This window comes from Saccharomyces eubayanus, chromosome V, assembly GCF_001298625.1.
Source record: "Saccharomyces eubayanus strain FM1318 chromosome V, whole genome shotgun sequence".
In the NCBI taxonomy this organism is placed as follows: Eukaryota; Fungi; Ascomycota; class Saccharomycetes; order Saccharomycetales; family Saccharomycetaceae; genus Saccharomyces; species Saccharomyces eubayanus.
In genome coordinates, this window is record NC_030980.1 from 270,844 (window position 1) to 289,850 (window position 19,007).

Sequence of the window (19,007 nt, forward strand, 5' to 3'; positions counted from 1 at the left end):
TCKWCTRATATMGATTYTTTKGRGTYATTGGGSARCGGGAARTTCACKTTCCGTCTCGTWWWATCTTGCAYTWGGCAGCCCCGCAGGGTACAAGTGCAGCGCTTTCTAACGTTAGTACTCAATTTTTGAAAGATTTGGTGTCTTGGATGACTTCTTTATCGTCCTGCGCAGGTAAATCATTTAAAGAAAAATGAGATACATTAGATTAATTAATCAAAGCATTCAGTAGGACTCCGGTCACGAGAAAAAGTGGCTGAATCAACGGCACGATCTGCCTACGCATCTTCCTACCGAGATCCCTGTATGATTTTTGATTAATTGTTTTTTCGACCTCGACTTTGATTGTGCGATTTATTCGGTTCCTGTTTGGGTTGCTTGTGTGAGGCGCTCTGCCTTCCTTGAAGGCAAAAGAATAGTGCCATTTTATTGAGTTTATTTATCGAGTCAGAAACATAAAGGCTTATCCCTGTGTTTACGTAATTTTTTGTCGTAGTGTGCGAATGACTTTGGTCTAAAACCTGCACGGCATTCATTACCTTCRTTACGTATGAATATTTTTCTTTGAAATAATTACTACCATCGGTCAAATATTTCGGAGATAACACGAAATATGAGAGTTAAGACGTATAGGCTTGCTTCAATATCAAAAGAATTTTGGTTGAACAAGAGGAGACCATAGTTCATCAATGGTTATTTGTTCATCTTAATTGCTCTTAAGTTTTCGGAGGTGTTACTCAACTGCCACGCTACCATAAAGGTTGTTTTTTTTTTACTATAGTAGTCTTTTTTTTTGTAAAGTACATCGATTTAACGGCAACTTTGCAACAGACACATTTTGATCAATGTCATTGAAGTCATAAGTGCTCTTTTGTAATATGAATTATTTTTTATTCGTGCTTTATATAAAACAATTAATTAGATACATAAGAAAAATGACATCTCCTTAAATTTATTTCTTACTCTTCTTTTCAGACTTCTTGACAGCTTCAGTTTGTTCCTTGACAACCTTCTTGACGATCTTTTGTTCTTCAATCAAGAAAGCTCTGACAATTCTTTCCTTGACACAGTTGGCACATCTGGAACCACCGTAAGCTCTGGAAACAGTCTTATGGGTCTTGGAAACAGTAGCGTATTGTCTTGGTCTCAAAGTAGAGATACCTTGCAAAGCACTACCACAGTCACCACACTTTGGTCTGGTAGCTAGCTTCTTAACATGTTGGGCACGCAAGATACCACCTGGGGTCTTAACAACCTTGATTTTGTTAGAACGGGTGTTGTCTATTCATAAAGTATTATTCGAAAGTTTTTTTTACTTTCTCATTTGATAAAATGATGTTAGTATTGAATATTTCAACAATTAAAAGGGATTTGGAAAGGACTTCAAAGGAAAAAATTTTCAGAGAATATAAGGATACTGCCAGTCATTTCCGACCTGGCCATAACTTCCACAAGCAGTTCCTAAAAAATGGTTGTGTTCTAGCCGGAAAGCATCTCCAGCTTAGTTTTTAACAGTTACAAAACCTTAAAAGGTATTTGTAATCAGTGAGCAATACGTCGTTTATCACTTGGCGGATTCACAAGAACAACACGCAAAGGGCTATGGGAGTCGTGGTAGTTCTCTGTAACACGGTATCTTCTCTTGTATTCTTAGGTCCATATAACTATCGTCTCTTTCAAGATTTCTCGTGATTTTAACATACATGGATTTCTTCTTCTGAAAGTAACACGTTGAGCCATTTTTGGTTGTTCTGTTATGCGGTTTACTTGTTAATAACGTGTATTACTGTTGTTAATTGATCTGTAATATTTCATCTCCTCTTAGATAATAGCTTCTACGGCCAAGCTCGTGAAACTTACACGGTAGCGGCGCCCACCAGGCAGTAGTTTCGCATGGGAACTAAGCCCGCGAAACCTACCCACGGCATTTGGTTTAGCGAAGAATCCCAGCCCAAAGGRGAAACTTAGAAGGAGAGTGTAACCACCACCGAAATGGCACCGCTCAAAAATATTTTCTTCCGTTTCAAAAATTTCAAAAATAAAATGTAAGATATACACCCATACACAACAATAAATTTGGTGTTACTTTTTGCACCTTTGCACCCTACCTTTAAACAATAACAGTCTCAAATTATTAGGACTATCAAACGTACCTGATCAGTAGTGTATGTGAATTCTTCGAAAGCAATAACGACAAGAGTCATATTTCAATGAACTGTATGCTATAACGTAAAAAAATTAGTAAAAGATTTTACATATAATGGACGCTATTTATTCTTGCTTTAATCTCTTTCAGCAGCAACGACTTCGACTTCCATATCAACGCCTAATGGCAAAGCAGCAACAGCGACACATGATCTAGCAGGCTTATGGGTGGTGAAATACTTTGCGTAAACAGTGTTAAATTCAGCAAAGTTTTTAATGTCAGCCAAGAAAATGTTAACCTTGATGATTCTATCTAAAGAAGAATTGCTTGCTTCCAAAACGTCTTTGATGTTTTGAATAACCTGTTCTGCTTTATCAGCTATGGATCCTTCAACCAGCTTGTTGTCGGAAGTCATTGGGATTTGGCCAGAAGTGTAAATCAAGTTGTTTGCCTTCATAGCATGGGAGTATGAAGCAGCAGCAGCTGGAGCGGATTCACAAAAGACTGGAGTTAACTTGGTGGTCATATTTCAAAGGTGTAGATTGTTCGAGGGATTAGTTGTACTTCTTCTGTAGTAGTTAGCTAAGATAAAGTCCAGTTTTTCAGGGTTTTGTCAGGCATCCACTGAGTTAAGAGGCAACGCAACACTTAAGTATTTCTTGACAAGCTAGTTGCTCGCGCTACGAGGAAATTAGTCATAGAGCAAGCACGTGAGCACGACAAAACGGTGAGCGTACTGCTCTCGGTTATCAGGATATGATGCTACGATAATAAAATGAGATAAGAAAAGACAAGACTGACTGCTGATCGCTGATTGTTATCAGCTTGAGAACCATTAACCTTCAATATTCATAACACCAGTCATGCTTGAGTCATGTATGTGCTTATATATACACACCTATATGATTTATGAGGTTTCCCGCACTTTCGATAGTAGCAGTTCCGTGGTTGGGGAATCGCTCGGTGTGCTCTAACGGTAATCCACAATCGTTCTAGTTCATTTGTAATTCACCAATTGAACGTTCCCAAATTGTGTTTCGAGTGTAGCCATCAGAGCTTATCAAAGAATCCATTTTCGGGTTACCCCTAAATCTTTTCTACTACTAAGTATGAATCAAAAGCTTCTCGAGTACCGGTAAACGACTACAGCTCGGCGCTGAATCTGGGGCACATACGAAATATTCTAACGCTAGTACAAGATGAGTAGAGCCAGCAAAATAACCTTTACAGTATCCTGTCTAATAACGGCAGTGACAGTGGTCGGAGTGCATTATGTTCAAGAAATGGAAAGGGAAACTCTACATCAGGGTCCGATAAAAGATGCCAAACGAGTCGAAGAGAAGAGACTGAGAAACCTAAATGGCACTGCACCAATAGATCCTACAAAAGAAAGAAAAAGATATTTCAATATGAGTGAGCATGAGGAACAGAAAGAGCTGCGGAAAAAATATGAGGCCATGCAACCGTTAAGTGGAGAAGTTGTTACGAAGGACGGAGAAGTGGTAAAGGAATCTAAGGATTGAGGACTTATGAACAACTAACACTCTACTCTTTGGTCTCAAGGCCGTTCTTGTATATATACGTATGTAAGTACCGTATAACTATTCCTGTAAAATACTGAAGTGAAAGGGCGGGTGGAGTGCAAAGCCACAATACCAATTATTTGGTTTTTATCAAGGCTCCAATGTCTGTCCAAGCCTCACCAAGAGGCGTCTTTCCTTTATCAGGTGCTGTGCTGATTGTTATGTGGATGAAATCTAACACTTGATATCTCGCTTTAGTGTGGCCCTTTTTCTTTCGTCCTGCCGGAAAAATTCTTTATGAACGTAATTATCTAAGAGATAACAGGGCTAATTTTGACAGAACCTTAAAAAATAGATATTGTTGAATTAAAGTGCCAATCATTAGCGGACCAAAGTAGTGGAAGTCTTTCTAGATTGCGGTTTCTGTGGTTACAGTTAATATAGTACGCAACAATTCTACATCGTAAAGCTATTTTTTTCGAAGTAATTGAACACATTATAAGTTTGTTATTGTCAATCACCTCAAATAGCACTGGTATGTCTGTCACAGGTGATTCTTCGTCGTCAACTAACGCAAGCAACAGTCCGAAGTCTACATACTCAATACGGTCAGATGATAAAGCAAGTCTCGTAGGCACCAGAAATGATGAAACGCGTTCAGACGATCCACAACAAGACAATAATAGGCGTGATATTGTGGTCATAACAAGGGTAGCCTCTGATGAAACTCTAGAATCGCAATCATCTACTTCATCGATGGGAATTAGACCAGACCCGTCTTTTAGCTCAGAAGATATTCCTCCCCAGGCCAGAGCTGAACTGAATAACCGAGTGCGTGCCTTAAGTATGAACAACATTAATAAATACCATCCAGTACGATTCTCAAAGAGTAGCGAAAGGCGATGCAAAAACGACGAAGCAAGTGAAGCGAGCAGTTTGAATGATAAAGCACAAAGTGGACCTACGGTTCAATTATCGACCCAAGAAGACAGAGTGCTTGAGGGCGACAAGAGCAATCCACAAGCAACTCCCTCTCTGAATATAGCAGAATTCCCTACTGATAAGCTTCTTAAAATGCTGACCGCATTGCTGACTAAAATAATCAAGTCCAATGATAGAACTGCAGCCGCTAATCCAAGTTTAACACAAGAGATTGAAAATGGGAAGTCTCCTACTCTAACTGATAACGAGAAGAAATATTTGAGTCCTGTTTTGGGGTTCCGAGGAAAGCACGTACCACAGATTGGCCTTGATCAGTATTTTCAGAGAATTCAGAAGTATTGTCCCACTACAAATGATGTATTTTTATCACTGCTTGTCTATTTCGATAGAATCTCCAAGAGATGCAATAGTGCTACTACAACGCCCAAAACCGATGCCGTAAAATATGGACCAAGTTCAGACAAAAACTCCTTAAGTAAGGCTAATAAGGACGATGACAAAATGTCCGCATGTAACAGTAACGAAAATAATGAAAATAATGAGTCAGATGATGAAAATATGGATGTTGAAAAAAACTCCAAGCCACATCCCCAGATGTTCGTTATGGATTCCCATAATATCCATCGACTAATCATAGCTGGTATTACCGTCAGTACGAAATTCCTGAGCGATTTTTTCTACAGTAATTCAAGATATTCTAGGGTCGGAGGCATATCGTTACAAGAGCTCAACCATTTAGAGCTGCAGTTTCTGGTTTTATGCGATTTTGAACTGTTGATTTCAGTCAATGAATTGCAGAGGTACGCGGATTTACTATACAGATTTTGGAACAACGCGAAGACCCAATCACAAGCGCTAGTAACGAGTGTCTAGGCTTGAGCATTATGCTAGTAGATACATTTACATACATAGTTTTACTCAATGTAAACAACTCTCTTTAGTTATAACTCCTATGCTATTCAAAGATAAGCATGGTAAGTCTCGGCCGCAGTTCACTCTGACCTACTACTTACATTTATATACCTGACCCTGAACTTATTGATTTGCCCAAAGATAAGCGTAGTAAGTCTTGGCTGCGCTTTACTCTGACTTTCTACTTCCATTTACATACTTGACCCTGAACTTTTACATTGCTCAAAGATAAGCGTACCAAATCTCGGCTGCATTTCGCTCTGACCTACTACTTCCATTTATATAATTGACCCTGAACTTCTAGATTGCTCAAAGATAAGTAAGCATAGTAAGTCTTGGCTGTACTTTTAGTTTACCTACTATGCTTTCGCATTTAATGACCCTGAACTTCTAGATTGTTCGATGATAAGCATAGTAAGTCTTGGCCGCACTCTTACTTTACCTACTTTGCTCTCGTTTACACAACTTGAAAACCAGGTGGTTATCCTTCATTGAGTCTACAATGAGTCGACGTGATTCCTAGTTTGGGCTTATCACAGGAGCGACTCGTGGCATTTATTTCTTGCTGCTAACGAAAGACTCTACAGAGAGTCTTATCATTTTGGGCTTCGTTGATCTTAACTCAATTTTTATCACAATACGAGGAAGGGAAAGGTCCGCTTTCGTGATGTGATGAAAATAAAAATGTGATAAGGCATTTTTTTTCCACTCATTGAACTTATAATGACTTTTAGTCGGTATAAGTAAGACACATGTATAGGGGGTGTATTCAGCTTCTTACTCAGGTATTTTGTAGTCAAAGTTAATACAACACAACAACGAAGAAAAAGTGCTTGTTAAAAAATATTATTATTCGTTTTTAAACTAAAGGGTGTTCCGGAAAAAATACCAGTTTATTAAAGATTTGACGAATTATGTCTCTGACACATGGAATGTCTGTAGCTGGTACTAAAGATACAGGATATGCGCTCAAAGATCTTGAGTCTCGAGCTCGCGATGTTAAAACTCCTTCAGCCGATGAATACTATGAAGATACAGAATCACACGGAACCGAAGAACTAGTTGAGACCAAGTTGTCCTTTTTAAACAGAGTTGCTGCCAGTCTAAGCGCTGAGACAAAGGGTATTGAGCCAATCACAGACGATGAAAAAACCGACGACTCTATACTGAACGCCGCGTCCATGTGGTTTTCTGCTAATATGGTTTTGCCTGCCTACGCTATCGGTGCCCTAGGTCCCTTGATATTTGGGCTGAATTTCGGTCAAAGTGTTCTGGTTATCATTTTCTTCAATCTTATGGGATTGATATCTGTAGCGTTCTTTTCTGTTTTTGGTGCGGAACTAGGTCTAAGACAGATGGTCCTTTCCAGATACTTAGTCGGTAATGTTGCAGCACGAATTTTCTCTTTAATCAACTTTATCGCTTGTATTGGTTGGGGTATTGTAAATACTGTAGCAAGTTCACAAGTGCTGAATATGGTCAATCCAGGTCATCAGTGTCCTCTTTGGGCCGGCTGCATTGTTATTATCGGTGCCACTGTGATTGTGACATTTTTTGGTTATAATGTCATTCACTCTTATGAAAAATGGGCGTGGGTACCAAATTTTGCTGTTTTCTTAGTCATCATTGCCCGTTTGGCAAGATCTGGAAAATTTGTCCTTGGTGCATGGACATCTGGCCCTACTACTGCAGGAAATGTGCTATCGTTTGGTTCAACTGTTTATGGATTTGCTGCAGGTTGGACCACGTACGCCGCTGATTACACTGTATACATGCCAAGGAAAACAAATAAGTACAAAATATTCTTTTCACTTGTAGCCGGTTTAGCAGCTCCATTGTATTTCACCATGATTCTTGGTGCTGCCGTAGCAATGACTGCTGTCGGTGATCCAACGTGGAGAGCATATTATGATGATAACTCTATTGGTGGTTTAACATTTGCTATCCTTGTTCCAAATTCTGTTCATGGATTCGGCCAATTTTGCTGCGTTTTGTTATCTTTATCCACTATTGCAAATAATGTTCCTAACATGTACACGATTGCTTTATCAGTGCAGGCTACGTGGGAGCCTTTGGCAAAAGTTCCAAGAGTTGTTTGGACTTTATTAGGTAACGCAGCCGCTTTAGCTATTTCGATTCCCGCTTGTTATTATTTTTCTACTTTCATGAATTACTTTATGGACTCCATCGGTTATTACTTGGCTATCTACATCGCCATCGCCTGCTCCGAGCATTTCATTTACAGACGTTCGTTTAGCGCTTACAATGTCGATGACTGGAATAATTGGGACCGTTTACCTATTGGTATTGCAGGCACTGCTGCCTTAATCGTCGGTGCCTTCGGTGTTGCCTTGGGTATGTGTCAAACTTACTGGGTAGGTGAAATTGGTCGTTTGATCGGCGATTATGGTGGTGATATTGGGTTCGAGTTAGGGTTAAGTTGGGCATTTATTGTTTACAATATTGCAAGACCTTTAGAACTCAAATACTTTGGTCGTTGACTGAAGCTACTTGGTGAGACTAGCTATTTTTATTCTTCTTAACATAGCCGGTTCTAGTGCGCAAACTTTGTCATTTAATGACTAGCATGTGTGTCACTGGAATCATCACGGGCCCAAACCCCTTCAGTCCAAAGAAGATCTGATAAGGGTATCACGTGACTGCGGTTCTAATAGTTACTCTTGCTGTTATCAATGCATTATGAGACGTTGTAAAATTTCCGTTTAATCGATTTCAACTCACTTTTAATCTGTTGAAAATAAAACCTATGCAGGACGACGATTGTACCCACTTTTTCACTGGAATGATTTGTAATCCAAAATGATATATATAGTATGACATTTAAAATGCTTGTTATAAGACATCTTCATCATCTTTGAAATCGAGGACGGCTATTAAAGGATTGAACAAAATATGCCTCAAACATCAGACGTGTCCGTGATTGAAACACAAGATGTGGGACGTGAGCTCAAAGATCTAGAATCTGGAGCTCGTGATTCCAAGACATCTTTATTTAATGTATACTATGAGCATACAGAATCGCGGGGAACCGATGAGTTGGTCACGGCTGAACTAAAATCGCCCGGAACACACGAACTAGTCAAGAGTAAACCGTCTTTTTTCAATAGAATGGCCTCTGCTTTAAACGCCGAGACAAAGGGTATTGAACCAATTACGGAAGATGAGAAAACCGATGATTCCATACTTAATGCAGCAACTATATGGTTTTCAAGTAATATGGTTATTGTAGCATACTCCGTAGGTGCCTTGGGTCCTATGGTGTTTGGTCTAAATTTCGGTCAGAGTGTTTTGGTTATTGTTTTTTTCAATATTTTAGGTTTGATGCCTGTTGCATTATTTTCTCTATTTGGTGTAGAACTAGGACTAAGGCAGATGATTTTGTCCAGGTATCTCGTCGGTAATATCACGGCAAGATTTTTTTCTTTTGTTAATGTTATTGCTTGTGTTGGTTGGTGTGTTTTGAACATTTCTGTTTCCGCTCAACTGTTAAACATGGTGAATGAAGGCTCTGGTCATGTCTGTCCTCTTTGGGCCGGTTGTTTGATCGTTGCTGGTGGTACTGTTCTTGTGACATTCTTCGGTTACAGTGTCATCCATGCTTATGAAAAATGGTCATGGATACCTAATTTTGCAGCCTTTTTAGTCATTATTGCACAACTATCCAGGTCTGGAAACTTTACAGGTGGTAAATGGGTAGGAGGTGCAACTACTGCAGGTGGTGTTCTATCTTTTGGTTCATCCGTTTTCGGGTCTGCAGCGGGTTGGGCAACTTATGCAGCAGATTATACTGTGTACATGCCAAAGAACACAAGTAAATACAAGATTTTCTTTTCCGTAGTTGCGGGTCTTGCGTTTCCTCTATTTTTCACTATGATACTTGGTGCTGCCTCCGGTATGGCGGCCCTTAATGACCCAACCTGGAAGGCATACTATGAAAAAAACGCCATGGGTGGTGTGATCTATGCCATCTTGGTTCCCAACTCTCTACACGGGTTTGGTCAGTTCTGTTGTGTTATATTGGCTCTTTCAACCGTTGCCAATAATGTTCCTGGAATGTATACTGTTGCTTTATCCGCCCAAGCTTTGTGGGCACCTTTGGCTAAAATACCGAGAGTTGTCTGGACCATGGCTGCCAATGCCGCAACGTTGGGTATCTCTATACCTGCCACCTATTACTTTGATGGGTTCATGGAAAACTTCATGGACTCCATCGGTTATTACTTGGCTATCTACATCGCCATTGCCTGCTCCGAGCATTTCATTTACAGGCGTTCGTTTAGCGCTTACAATGTCGATGACTGGGATAATTGGGACCGTTTACCTATTGGTATTGCAGGTATTGCTGCCTTATTTGTTGCTGCCTTCGGCGTTGCCTTGGGTATGTGTCAAACTTACTGGGTTGGCGAAATCAGTCGTTTGATCGGTGATTATGGTGGTGATATTGGTTTCGAATTAGGCGGAAGTTGGGCATTTATTGTTTACAATATTGTCAGACCTTTAGAGCTCAAATATTTTGGTCGTTGATTAAACTTTGATTAAACTCAAAATAAAAACTGATCCTTTACTTTTAGTCGAAATGATTGGCTTTAATAGGTAAGTTTCAACATTTAATGATAGCATATGAATCAAAAAAAGTATGAAAAGAATGTATATTGTATAAGTATAATATCGTCAGATTTTCTCCCATTTTTTAAAAAGAAGAGATGTGTTGATTCCTCCAAATCCGAAGCTATTGCATAATGCGTATTTCGGATTAGCTTTTTCTATAGGTTTATCTCTTACAAAATATAGTCTGTCGGACTCGTCATTTTCCAGATGTAGTATATTCTTTAGGTTCAATGTATGTGGTATCATATCATCCCTCAGGGAACAAATTGTAAACACACTTTCTACTGCACCAGCTGCACCTAAAAGATGGCCAATTGCGCCTTTGTTACTTGATATATACAATGGTTTACTTGCGGGCCTTCCTGGCAAAAGTGCAGACGTAATGGCCAGGCATTCTGCTTTATCGCCTAATAAAGTTGATGTGGCGTGAGCATTGACGTAATCAACGTCGCTCGGTTTTAGGTGAGCCATTTTGAGGGCCATTTCTATCGCTCTCTTGGCACCATTTCCGTCAGCAGGAGGGGAGGTGATATGACAGGCATCACTACTTAACCCGTAGCCGACTATTTCACATATTATATTTGCCTTTCTTCTTTGGGCATGTTCTAAGGACTCCATGACGAGCATGCCGCATCCTTCACCAAGCACGAACCCAGAGCGTTCTGTGTCAAATGGTCTAGATATTCCATTAGTGGTAATTGATTTCGCTCTGATAAATCCTGCTAAACTTAGCGGATGTAAACTCGTTTCACTTGCACCAGCGACGCAGATATCCTGCATGCCCAACCGGATGAAATTGAATGCGTCGCCAATGGAATTATTACCTGTTGCACATGCTGTAGAAACACTGTGAGATAATCCTTTCAGATTGAATTTTATGGACACGTTACCGGCTGCCATGTTTGTGAGGATCTTTGGGACAAAATAAGGGTTTACCTTTTTATTATCATTATGGAACTGCAAAGAGGTTTGGTATATATCCTGAATAGATCCTATGCCGGATCCTATCAGGCACCCAAAGTGGTCCAAATTACATAGTGATGTGTTAATGTTTATTTCATTTGGGCGTAAGAGACCGGCGTGTTGAAGAGCTTCATATGTCGTACGTACGGCTAGTTTGATGAAGCTTGAGGTTCTTCTTTCGTCTTGGCCTGTAAATAGTAACTTGGAGATGGCGGATTCCTTATCATGAAAGTCTTCTGGGATCTTCCCTACGGTTATCGTCGATGGAATGCTCTTCTCTCTGGGTTTGTACTCCTTTTCGTAGTCAGGTAAGGATGTGATTGGTGTTAGTCCATTTTTAGAAGAGAGTAAGTTTCTCCATGACTCATTTAACGTTCTTCCTAGTGGTGTCACACAACCCAGTCCTGTTACAACCACTCTTTTTGACATTTTCGACGTGTTGTTCCTTTAAATAAGTAATTGTAGTATCCTTTATTTCACTGTTGAATTTTCAACCGCGTGTATATGTTGATAACGTTTAGGGTACTCATTATCTAATCTTTTTTTTTTTTTGCATCAAGAAACAGAGTCAGAAATACTAATAGCACAATTTGTGTTTAAAAAAATATAGATCTATCTACTTATTAGCTTAATTAGTTAAATGTGACTTTATAAGAGTGTAGTTGTGGCATCATGATATTTGGTTTGTTGCGAATATAGAAGCGGACCGAGCTAGTGAATTGTTGAATGGTACTTTTAGGGGAATTACCACTTTAATAAATCGTCCTTAGCATATAGGTAGTCATCAAAGATGAATTCAACTTCATCCGTTTCGGCGTTATAACCGCCAACTCTAATAGATTCGTGGTTCTTGACAATGATATCACAGCCCTTTTCCTTTAAGAAATCCAAATCGAAAGTAGTAGCAATACCGATGATCTTACAACCAGCAGCCTTACCGGCAGCAATACCAGCTGGGGCGTCTTCAAAGACAACTACCTTGGATTTGGAAGGATCGCGTTCGTTGATTGGGTACCCTAGACCATTTCTACCTTTCAAATATGGTTCAGGGAAAGGTTTACCTTGTTTAACGTCATTAGCTGTGATGAAGTATTTTGGTCTCTTAATTCCCAAATGTTCGAACCACTTTTGGGCCATATCACGGGTACCAGAAGTGGCCACAGCCCATTTTTCTTTTGGTAAAGCGTTCAAGGCATTGCACAACTTCACAGCACCTGGAACTTCAATGGATTTTTCACCATATTTTACTGGAATTTCACCTTCCAGCTTGTTAACGTAATCTTCGTTGGCAAAATCAGGAGCAAACTTGGCGATAGCGTCATAAGTTCTCCAACCATGTGAGACTTCGATGACGTGCTCGGCATCGAAGTAAGGCTTATCTTTACCAAAATCTCTCCAGAAAGCAGCAATGGCTGGTTGGGAGATAATTATGGTACCGTCGACATCGAACAAAGCGGCGTTAACGTTCAAAGATAGCGGTTTAGTAGTCAATCCCATTCTGATTATGTTTGTTTTTTTGATAATATATTTGTTTGGCTTAGTAGTTAACTAATTTCTTGGTTCCATTATCATATAAGTAATATGAACACCAATTGAATTAAAAACTTTGATCCTATTATTAACTTTATATATGTTTCTAAAATGACTACATCAAAAGAAACGACGAACATAGGAAAAAGAAACGAACGGAGTTCTTCTTATTATTCGTACTGGTTTTACGTCACGTGGGGACGGTTAGGGGGTGATATGGTTTTTCCGAGTATCATTTCTTTTGGGTCCAGAAAAGTCCTCAGTCGGTAGCTCACATGGAAACGCCGCGGGATGTGGGGCACAGAGTATATCGTGGACGGAACGCTGCAGATGATGTTTCTCCATGTCGTGTGAGGTGATTGTGCAGGGACAGGAACAGGGACAAAAATGTCCTCTTTCCGTTTAAGGTGATTAGAGGATAAGCCTCATCTTGGAAGCCAATGCTAGAGAGCTTAAATTACGTATGCGTTGTAATGAAACTTGGAGCTAGCAGCTAAGGGGGGGAGACGTTGATCCATTACGTGGCGGCGCCGATATAGCACCCGATGAAGGGCCTCTACTACCTGATCCCTCCACTTTGGCCTGTCTTTCTTCCTTTCTGATAGAAATTTATGAACCCTCGAGGAAAACAAGCACTAAACCCTTGGAACGTCCTGTTCCAAATAAACAGTGCAAATTGAGCCCACGTTTTAATGGTTACGTAGCCTCTACTGTTAAAGAAGACCAGTTGTGAGCAGCGATTTTTTACCGCGAATTTGTTACCCGGAGATCTAGCCGGACTCGAAAACGTAACGCAACCACAGCTGCTCGAAGGACCAGGTAATACTGGATGGAACAAGAGCATGAACAGCAATTGTTCAAGAGCTTGTATCTTCGATTACGTTATACCAAGATCATGTAATTATATATTTTTTATACACTAATTGGTTTTTTTTGCTGATCTTTCAAGTAAAGTTAGCCTTGTAGCAAGCATAAGTAATTCAGTAATGGCAGACTATTCTTCTCTAACTGTTGTTCAATTAAAGGATTTACTGACTAAAAGAAACCTGTCTGTGGGTGGGTTGAAAAATGAATTGGTCCAAAGACTAATAAAGGACGATGAAGAATCAAAGGGGGATAATGGCGAACCTAACCAAGAGAAAGAACAACAATTAGAGTCTGTGGCTAAAGAAGAACCAGCCCCTAAAGATGCTATTGAAACAGAAGCTCCGGCCGAAACTAAAGACGTTGCTACTAAAGATGAAACTAAGGAAGCCCAGATAACCTCCGATGATGTTTCCCCTACTGCTCAAAAACCCAAAGAACCAGCTGCCGCCCCGGTTCTATCACCAGAAGAAATTAAGGCCAACGCCTTAGATCTACTGAATAAGAAAATGCATCGTGCTAACAAATTCGGTCAAGACCAGGCAGACATCGACTCTATAAAGAGACAGATAAACCGGGTAGAAAAATTCGGTGTTGATTTGAATAGTAAGTTGGCTGAGGAATTAGGCCTTGTCACTAGGAAAAAAAATCCTGAAAGTAGCGACAGCAGTAGACCCAAAAATAGAAGCAAAGGTTCGAACAACCGTTCTAGAGTCAGTAAGAGCAGAAAAGGTAACAACCGCTCTAATTTCAGAAGGTAACGAGCCACCATCGCTGTTCTGAATTGACTCCTATATTTTCTCTCTTATATGACGTCTCTCCGTTCTTTGGACGACCATAATAGTTTTTATATTTTTTTTAATCTGTAAAAAGTGTTGCATATGTAAACATATGTACGCTATTTTGAATATACCTGTGTTATAATTACTCTGGAAAACCACTTGTTGTCTACAGTGGTTCGCAATCTAAGCAATCACCCGTGCAGAGCCGGAAAAATAAATGTAGCAAAGGAAACATGCTTGAAGAAAGTTCGTTATTTATAGAAGATTAATAAGCTATATATAATAGTCTATGGAAATGCAGGGAGGGTTGGTGCAGAGGCACCTGTTTGTTTTGGAACATTATTAAATCGTTCCGGAAGTCTGGAATTTTCGATTTGTAATGAAATCGCACTCAACATCTTTAATCCGTCATCGTTGTATGTGTTTGATGCATCCAATGAAGGTGGTGTGAGATCGGTACACTTTTGCGACTTGTTTGGCGTGTTCGGTTGAGGCTCTCTTTTAGCTATACTTTCTGATGAAGTTTGTAAACGGAGTACTTCAGATGCTGAGTTCGTTTTCGTAACGTTCGGATTTTTTTGAATACAAACTAATGGGTATTGGTGAAGCGTCATGTGATATATGACTTCATTTATGGGGGCCAAGGCCGTGTCGAACCCATAATCTTTGACAAGACTCCCTAATAAGAGGTTCAGCACTCTGACTTGGATCTTTTTTTGCGGTAAATCGGCAAATAATTGGCGAGTGGCGGGTACGAACAACCTTTGCGATAGTATAGTCAAGAAGTCCATCGACAAAATCCTGTCAGTAAGGTACTGCCTTGTGGAGGATGGTAAATGTGTGAAGCTGCTTTCTACTACAAATGAGATAGAAGCCCTTAGTGAATTTTCGCCCAGGGTTTCTAAGTTTGTAAAGGAATCCAGCAGCTTTTCATCTTTACAGACACCTAAGCACGTTTTTGAGTTATGTATCTTTGACAGAATAAGTTTTCTTAAACTATTTGATATCAGAACTTTGTTTTGGCAGCTTGTTTTTTCTGTTAAATATGGTCTAGCAAATTTATCTCTATGAATTTGCTCAGGTAGTGGAACAGAATTATTCACGATATCAACAATTATTGATTTAACGATAGAGTCGTAGTTTTCGTTTGGGACTAAAGATTGAGCCTCCACACGAAGTTTTGGTAATGCGTTATCATCACTGGGCGCACATGGTATAGATGAGCCGTGAAACCCCAAAGTGTTCTTCTTTAGTAAAGAGCGGAGATGATTTGACACTGATGGGAGATTGCGTTCGTTTGGGTTAGATAGCAATTTTACTGATGTCGTGCTAGTAAGAGCAGGTAAAATGGGTTCCTCTTTGACACTAGCATCTTCGTCAGAGCTTGATGCATTGGAAGCAGAACAGGAAGACCCCATATTGCTTGAACTTGGCGGAGACAAAGGAATTTTTTGAATCTTGCCTGACGCAGTCTTCTTTTTTGAGTCCAGTAATTTCTTTTTGGAACGTTTTCTGTTCCTTCTCACCGATTGAACAGCAGCAGTAACCAACTTCTCAAATTCTCCTGAGACTGTCTCAGGATACTCGAATTCATTTCTTAGTATGGTAGCTATTTGTTTTATATTATCGTCCTGTTCACTTGCTTTATGCTGACTCAACCCGAATGAGTCAATGAGCTCTAGCCTCCTGCCAGAAAACTTTTTCCATTTCTTCTCATCGCTAAAGTTCAATTGAGCCCTGATCTTATGTGTGGTACCATAGCCAGCATATTTCCCAGCCTTGTGGCAGCTTTCAGAATGAACTTTGGAACTATCTAGATCGTCAGTCATCTTATGATTTTTGTTGTGACTTCGATTTCTGATTGTAACTCCTTTATCCGAGGTTTGATCAGTGAAAAGTCCGTGAGCACTTTAAATGATATATAAAGCTAGAGATTTGGAAGGCAATGCCTCAAAAGAACAAGACCACATGGTTCGGTGTATGACATGCATATATATATATATATATATATATATATTTATGCATGCGGCAGTTAAGAGACTACAAGTATTTTTTAACGGCCATGTTAGTTCCAGATAAAACTTCTTCTCCCAAACGCCCAAAAAAAGAAAAGGGAAAACGAAATGATCAATTTTGCCTCTCGGGTCCATTATGAGGTGGCACTATTTGTCACATTTTGTTTATTTTTTCCATCCCGCGTATGGTATTGTAAGAAAGGTGAGTAGGAGGCGCCAGATGGGGAATGAAGAGGGCGAGAGGCGTGTCCAAAAAATGCCTTTTGGTCTTCTCGAAGGGCATTCGAAGGGCGGCAAAAATTGCCGAACGGGTGGAAATGTTGTAACAGAGGCGGGGCGTACGGCAGTTACCCGCCGCTGGGTACCTGACCATCTCGAATGATTGTCAAGATGACTAAGATATTTTTTATTTTTTTTCTCATGGTGCCTTATGCCTCGCGCATTCACCTCACGGCACTAATGGCCATGGCACGGTTATTCTCGGAAATACCTCGAATTAATCATTCACACACGAGGCTTGGGCCGGACATGTATATAGGCATGTTTAGTCGTCAAGACAATGAAAAAAGAGTCCCCCGTGGTCATGATATTTTGTTTTGACTCGTCTCTGCGACTCGAAAAGGTGCAGCGCTTGAAATGTCTTTCCTACAGTGACGGTTTATTTTCATACTCGAAGGGGTATATATGATATTGTTCACTGAATGCTCTACTAGAAGATATATTGAATATAGGTTTTAAAATACGTACGTGTGTTTGTTTATATGTTAAAAATTGCACATTGGGGATTTGAATATATATACTTGCGTAAGGTCCCGGAGGGTTGAGTGGTCTACTTCTTTACTCCGTTTTCTTTAAATTGGTCTTCAGTGACACCAGTGCCCATTGCGGCTGTCGCACTAACACCGCCTTGTGCCAATTTCAACAAGCCATCGATGTATTCTGCTCCCGACCACTTTTGGTGCATCAACACGTCGACACCATCATCCATTTCCTTTTGTTGAACGTTCTGGGCATACGCTTTCATACCGTCCTTAGCAAAATCACGAGCGAAGTTGTGGATTGCTAACGCATTGGTATGTAAACCGGCTAGAGTGATAAATTGCCAGATGTAGCCCAAATCTCCTAGTCTCTGAATGAAAGTGTGTTGCTCGTCAACAGACATGGCCTTTGGCCAGTTGAACGAAGGAGATAAGTTGTAAGCGAGCCATTGGTCAGGAAACTTTTCTTTAACACCTTCAGAGAATTCCTTGGCCTGTTGGAAGTCTGGGTAGTTAGATTCCATCCATACCAAGTCCGCGTATGGAGCAAATGCACGAGCTCTCATGACAGAACATTGAGTACCACCTCTGTAACGGTATAAACCTTCCCTTACACGTGGTAGTTCCCAATCAAAGAAAATGTCACGACCTAAAATTTCCTTGGCGAGCTTTCTGGCTTCTCTGTGGGATGTTTCGGTTAGTGGGCCCACTTTAGAAGTGAATTTTTTGATTGATTCTTGCTTATTTGACAATCCTGATCTTTCGATTTCATCGATAACGGCTTCATGAAACAATTTTAGACCAGCGTCTCTGCACCATTTTTGTTCAATGTCGGCTAATTCCTTCCCAGAAGCACCATTCATAATTGCACCATTCAACACTTCAGCAAATGGTTCTATGTTGGGATTGGTGGAACCGACAATAAAGTAATGGTCTCTTGTATCGATTGTTGAGCTGATCAAAGTAGCGGCCTCTGAGTCAGTCCTGGCAACAATGACTAAATCTGAATGCATGATATCAGCACACATTCTGATAGTCACCAATCTGTTGACGTGTTCTTGGACTGGAATAACACACCTTCCTGCCATGTGACCACATTTCTTGTTCGTGGAGGTCTGATCTTCCATATGAATTCCTGCAGCACCACGTTCAATAAACATCTTAGTTAGCTTAAAAACTGCAGTCAAACCGCCATGACCGGCATCAGCGTCGGCTACAATTGGTGTCAAGTAATCAGTTGGTGCTCCCATTTCGTCTAGTTCTTGTTGAGATTTTGCTTTGGCACGAGCTTCTAGTTGTTTTCTGTCGTGAAACAATTGAGCTTTGAACAAATGCTCCACTTTATTTGGAACGGTGTCCATTGGATAATCGGCTAAATCCGGACCAGGTTCGTTTGAAGTGGATGCAGTCGAAGAACATTGCCAACCAGAAATGTAGATAGTGTCTAAATACTTAGCCATTTGAGTAATCTGGACAGGGTCAAGGGCTCCAAAGGTCTTGGAAACTGTGCCTTTACTGTGGTGTTGTTCCAATACCTTGAATAATTTTCTAGACATAACCGAAGATGGATATTCGACTGGTGGGAATGTACCACGTCTGGCAGCAATGTCTCTACTTGAGTAACCTCTCTTTGTCTTACTCCAACGTGAGTCAGACCACCATTCTTCAATTTCGGCAGCGTCTGCATCTAACTTTGCTTGTAAAGCTGCAAAATCATTCTTATTTCCAACTGGGATAGGCATTGTTTTTTTTGTTTTCTTCGTTGTGACTGTGTTAATCTGAGAATTTTCTCTATATAGTTATGTAGCAATTATGCGAAAGGAAAAGATACAATAGCAAGGAAAGGGAAGGCGTTATTAAAAATTCTATTAAAAAACTCAGTCCTTTATATAATAAAGAAATGAATTGTTACTTTCGGTGTGGTTATTTAAAACCGTTAAGGAATT

General features: G+C 40.1%; 10 protein-coding genes across 10 annotated transcripts; 5 read left to right on the top strand and 5 right to left on the bottom strand.

The window, feature by feature from the left end:
* Positions 1 to 2,279: 2,279 nt before the first annotated feature.
* HMF1 (putative isoleucine biosynthesis protein HMF1) lies at positions 2,280 to 2,669 on the bottom strand (the record flags this gene model as incomplete). Its single annotated transcript, XM_018364653.1, has 1 exon — positions 2,280 to 2,669. The coding sequence occupies one exon, from the start codon at positions 2,667 to 2,669 to the stop codon at positions 2,280 to 2,282; it is 390 nt and encodes a 129-aa protein (XP_018222725.1).
* A 673-nt stretch (positions 2,670 to 3,342) lies between these two features.
* PET117 (Pet117p) lies at positions 3,343 to 3,666 on the top strand (the record flags this gene model as incomplete). Its single annotated transcript, XM_018364654.1, has 1 exon — positions 3,343 to 3,666. One exon carries the CDS (start codon positions 3,343 to 3,345, stop codon positions 3,664 to 3,666), a length of 324 nt encoding a protein of 107 aa, XP_018222726.1.
* Positions 3,667 to 4,203: 537 nt separating this feature from the next.
* PCL6 (Pcl6p) lies at positions 4,204 to 5,481 on the top strand (the record flags this gene model as incomplete). The annotated part of the gene is made up of 1 exon (XM_018364655.1): positions 4,204 to 5,481. The coding sequence occupies one exon, from the start codon at positions 4,204 to 4,206 to the stop codon at positions 5,479 to 5,481; it is 1,278 nt and encodes a 425-aa protein (XP_018222727.1).
* Positions 5,482 to 6,434: 953 nt separating this feature from the next.
* Positions 6,435 to 8,021, top strand: FCY21 (purine-cytosine permease; the record flags this gene model as incomplete). The annotated part of the gene is made up of 1 exon (XM_018364656.1): positions 6,435 to 8,021. The coding sequence occupies one exon, from the start codon at positions 6,435 to 6,437 to the stop codon at positions 8,019 to 8,021; it is 1,587 nt and encodes a 528-aa protein (XP_018222728.1).
* Positions 8,022 to 8,433: 412 nt separating this feature from the next.
* FCY22 (purine-cytosine permease) lies at positions 8,434 to 10,065 on the top strand (the record flags this gene model as incomplete). The annotated part of the gene is made up of 1 exon (XM_018364657.1): positions 8,434 to 10,065. The coding sequence occupies one exon, from the start codon at positions 8,434 to 8,436 to the stop codon at positions 10,063 to 10,065; it is 1,632 nt and encodes a 543-aa protein (XP_018222729.1).
* A 147-nt stretch (positions 10,066 to 10,212) lies between these two features.
* On the bottom strand, positions 10,213 to 11,541 carry CEM1 (fatty acid synthase CEM1; the record flags this gene model as incomplete). The annotated part of the gene is made up of 1 exon (XM_018364658.1): positions 10,213 to 11,541. The coding sequence occupies one exon, from the start codon at positions 11,539 to 11,541 to the stop codon at positions 10,213 to 10,215; it is 1,329 nt and encodes a 442-aa protein (XP_018222730.1).
* A 315-nt stretch (positions 11,542 to 11,856) lies between these two features.
* Positions 11,857 to 12,609, bottom strand: GPP2 (glycerol-1-phosphatase HOR2; the record flags this gene model as incomplete). Its single annotated transcript, XM_018364659.1, has 1 exon — positions 11,857 to 12,609. One exon carries the CDS (start codon positions 12,607 to 12,609, stop codon positions 11,857 to 11,859), a length of 753 nt encoding a protein of 250 aa, XP_018222731.1.
* A 1,019-nt stretch (positions 12,610 to 13,628) lies between these two features.
* Positions 13,629 to 14,267, top strand: THO1 (Tho1p; the record flags this gene model as incomplete). The annotated part of the gene is made up of 1 exon (XM_018364660.1): positions 13,629 to 14,267. One exon carries the CDS (start codon positions 13,629 to 13,631, stop codon positions 14,265 to 14,267), a length of 639 nt encoding a protein of 212 aa, XP_018222732.1.
* Positions 14,268 to 14,575: 308 nt separating this feature from the next.
* Positions 14,576 to 16,117, bottom strand: VHR2 (Vhr2p; the record flags this gene model as incomplete). Its single annotated transcript, XM_018364661.1, has 1 exon — positions 14,576 to 16,117. The coding sequence occupies one exon, from the start codon at positions 16,115 to 16,117 to the stop codon at positions 14,576 to 14,578; it is 1,542 nt and encodes a 513-aa protein (XP_018222733.1).
* A 1,015-nt stretch (positions 16,118 to 17,132) lies between these two features.
* ICL1 (isocitrate lyase 1) lies at positions 17,133 to 18,803 on the bottom strand (the record flags this gene model as incomplete). Its single annotated transcript, XM_018364662.1, has 1 exon — positions 17,133 to 18,803. The coding sequence occupies one exon, from the start codon at positions 18,801 to 18,803 to the stop codon at positions 17,133 to 17,135; it is 1,671 nt and encodes a 556-aa protein (XP_018222734.1).
* Between the last annotated feature and the right edge of the window lie 204 nt (positions 18,804 to 19,007).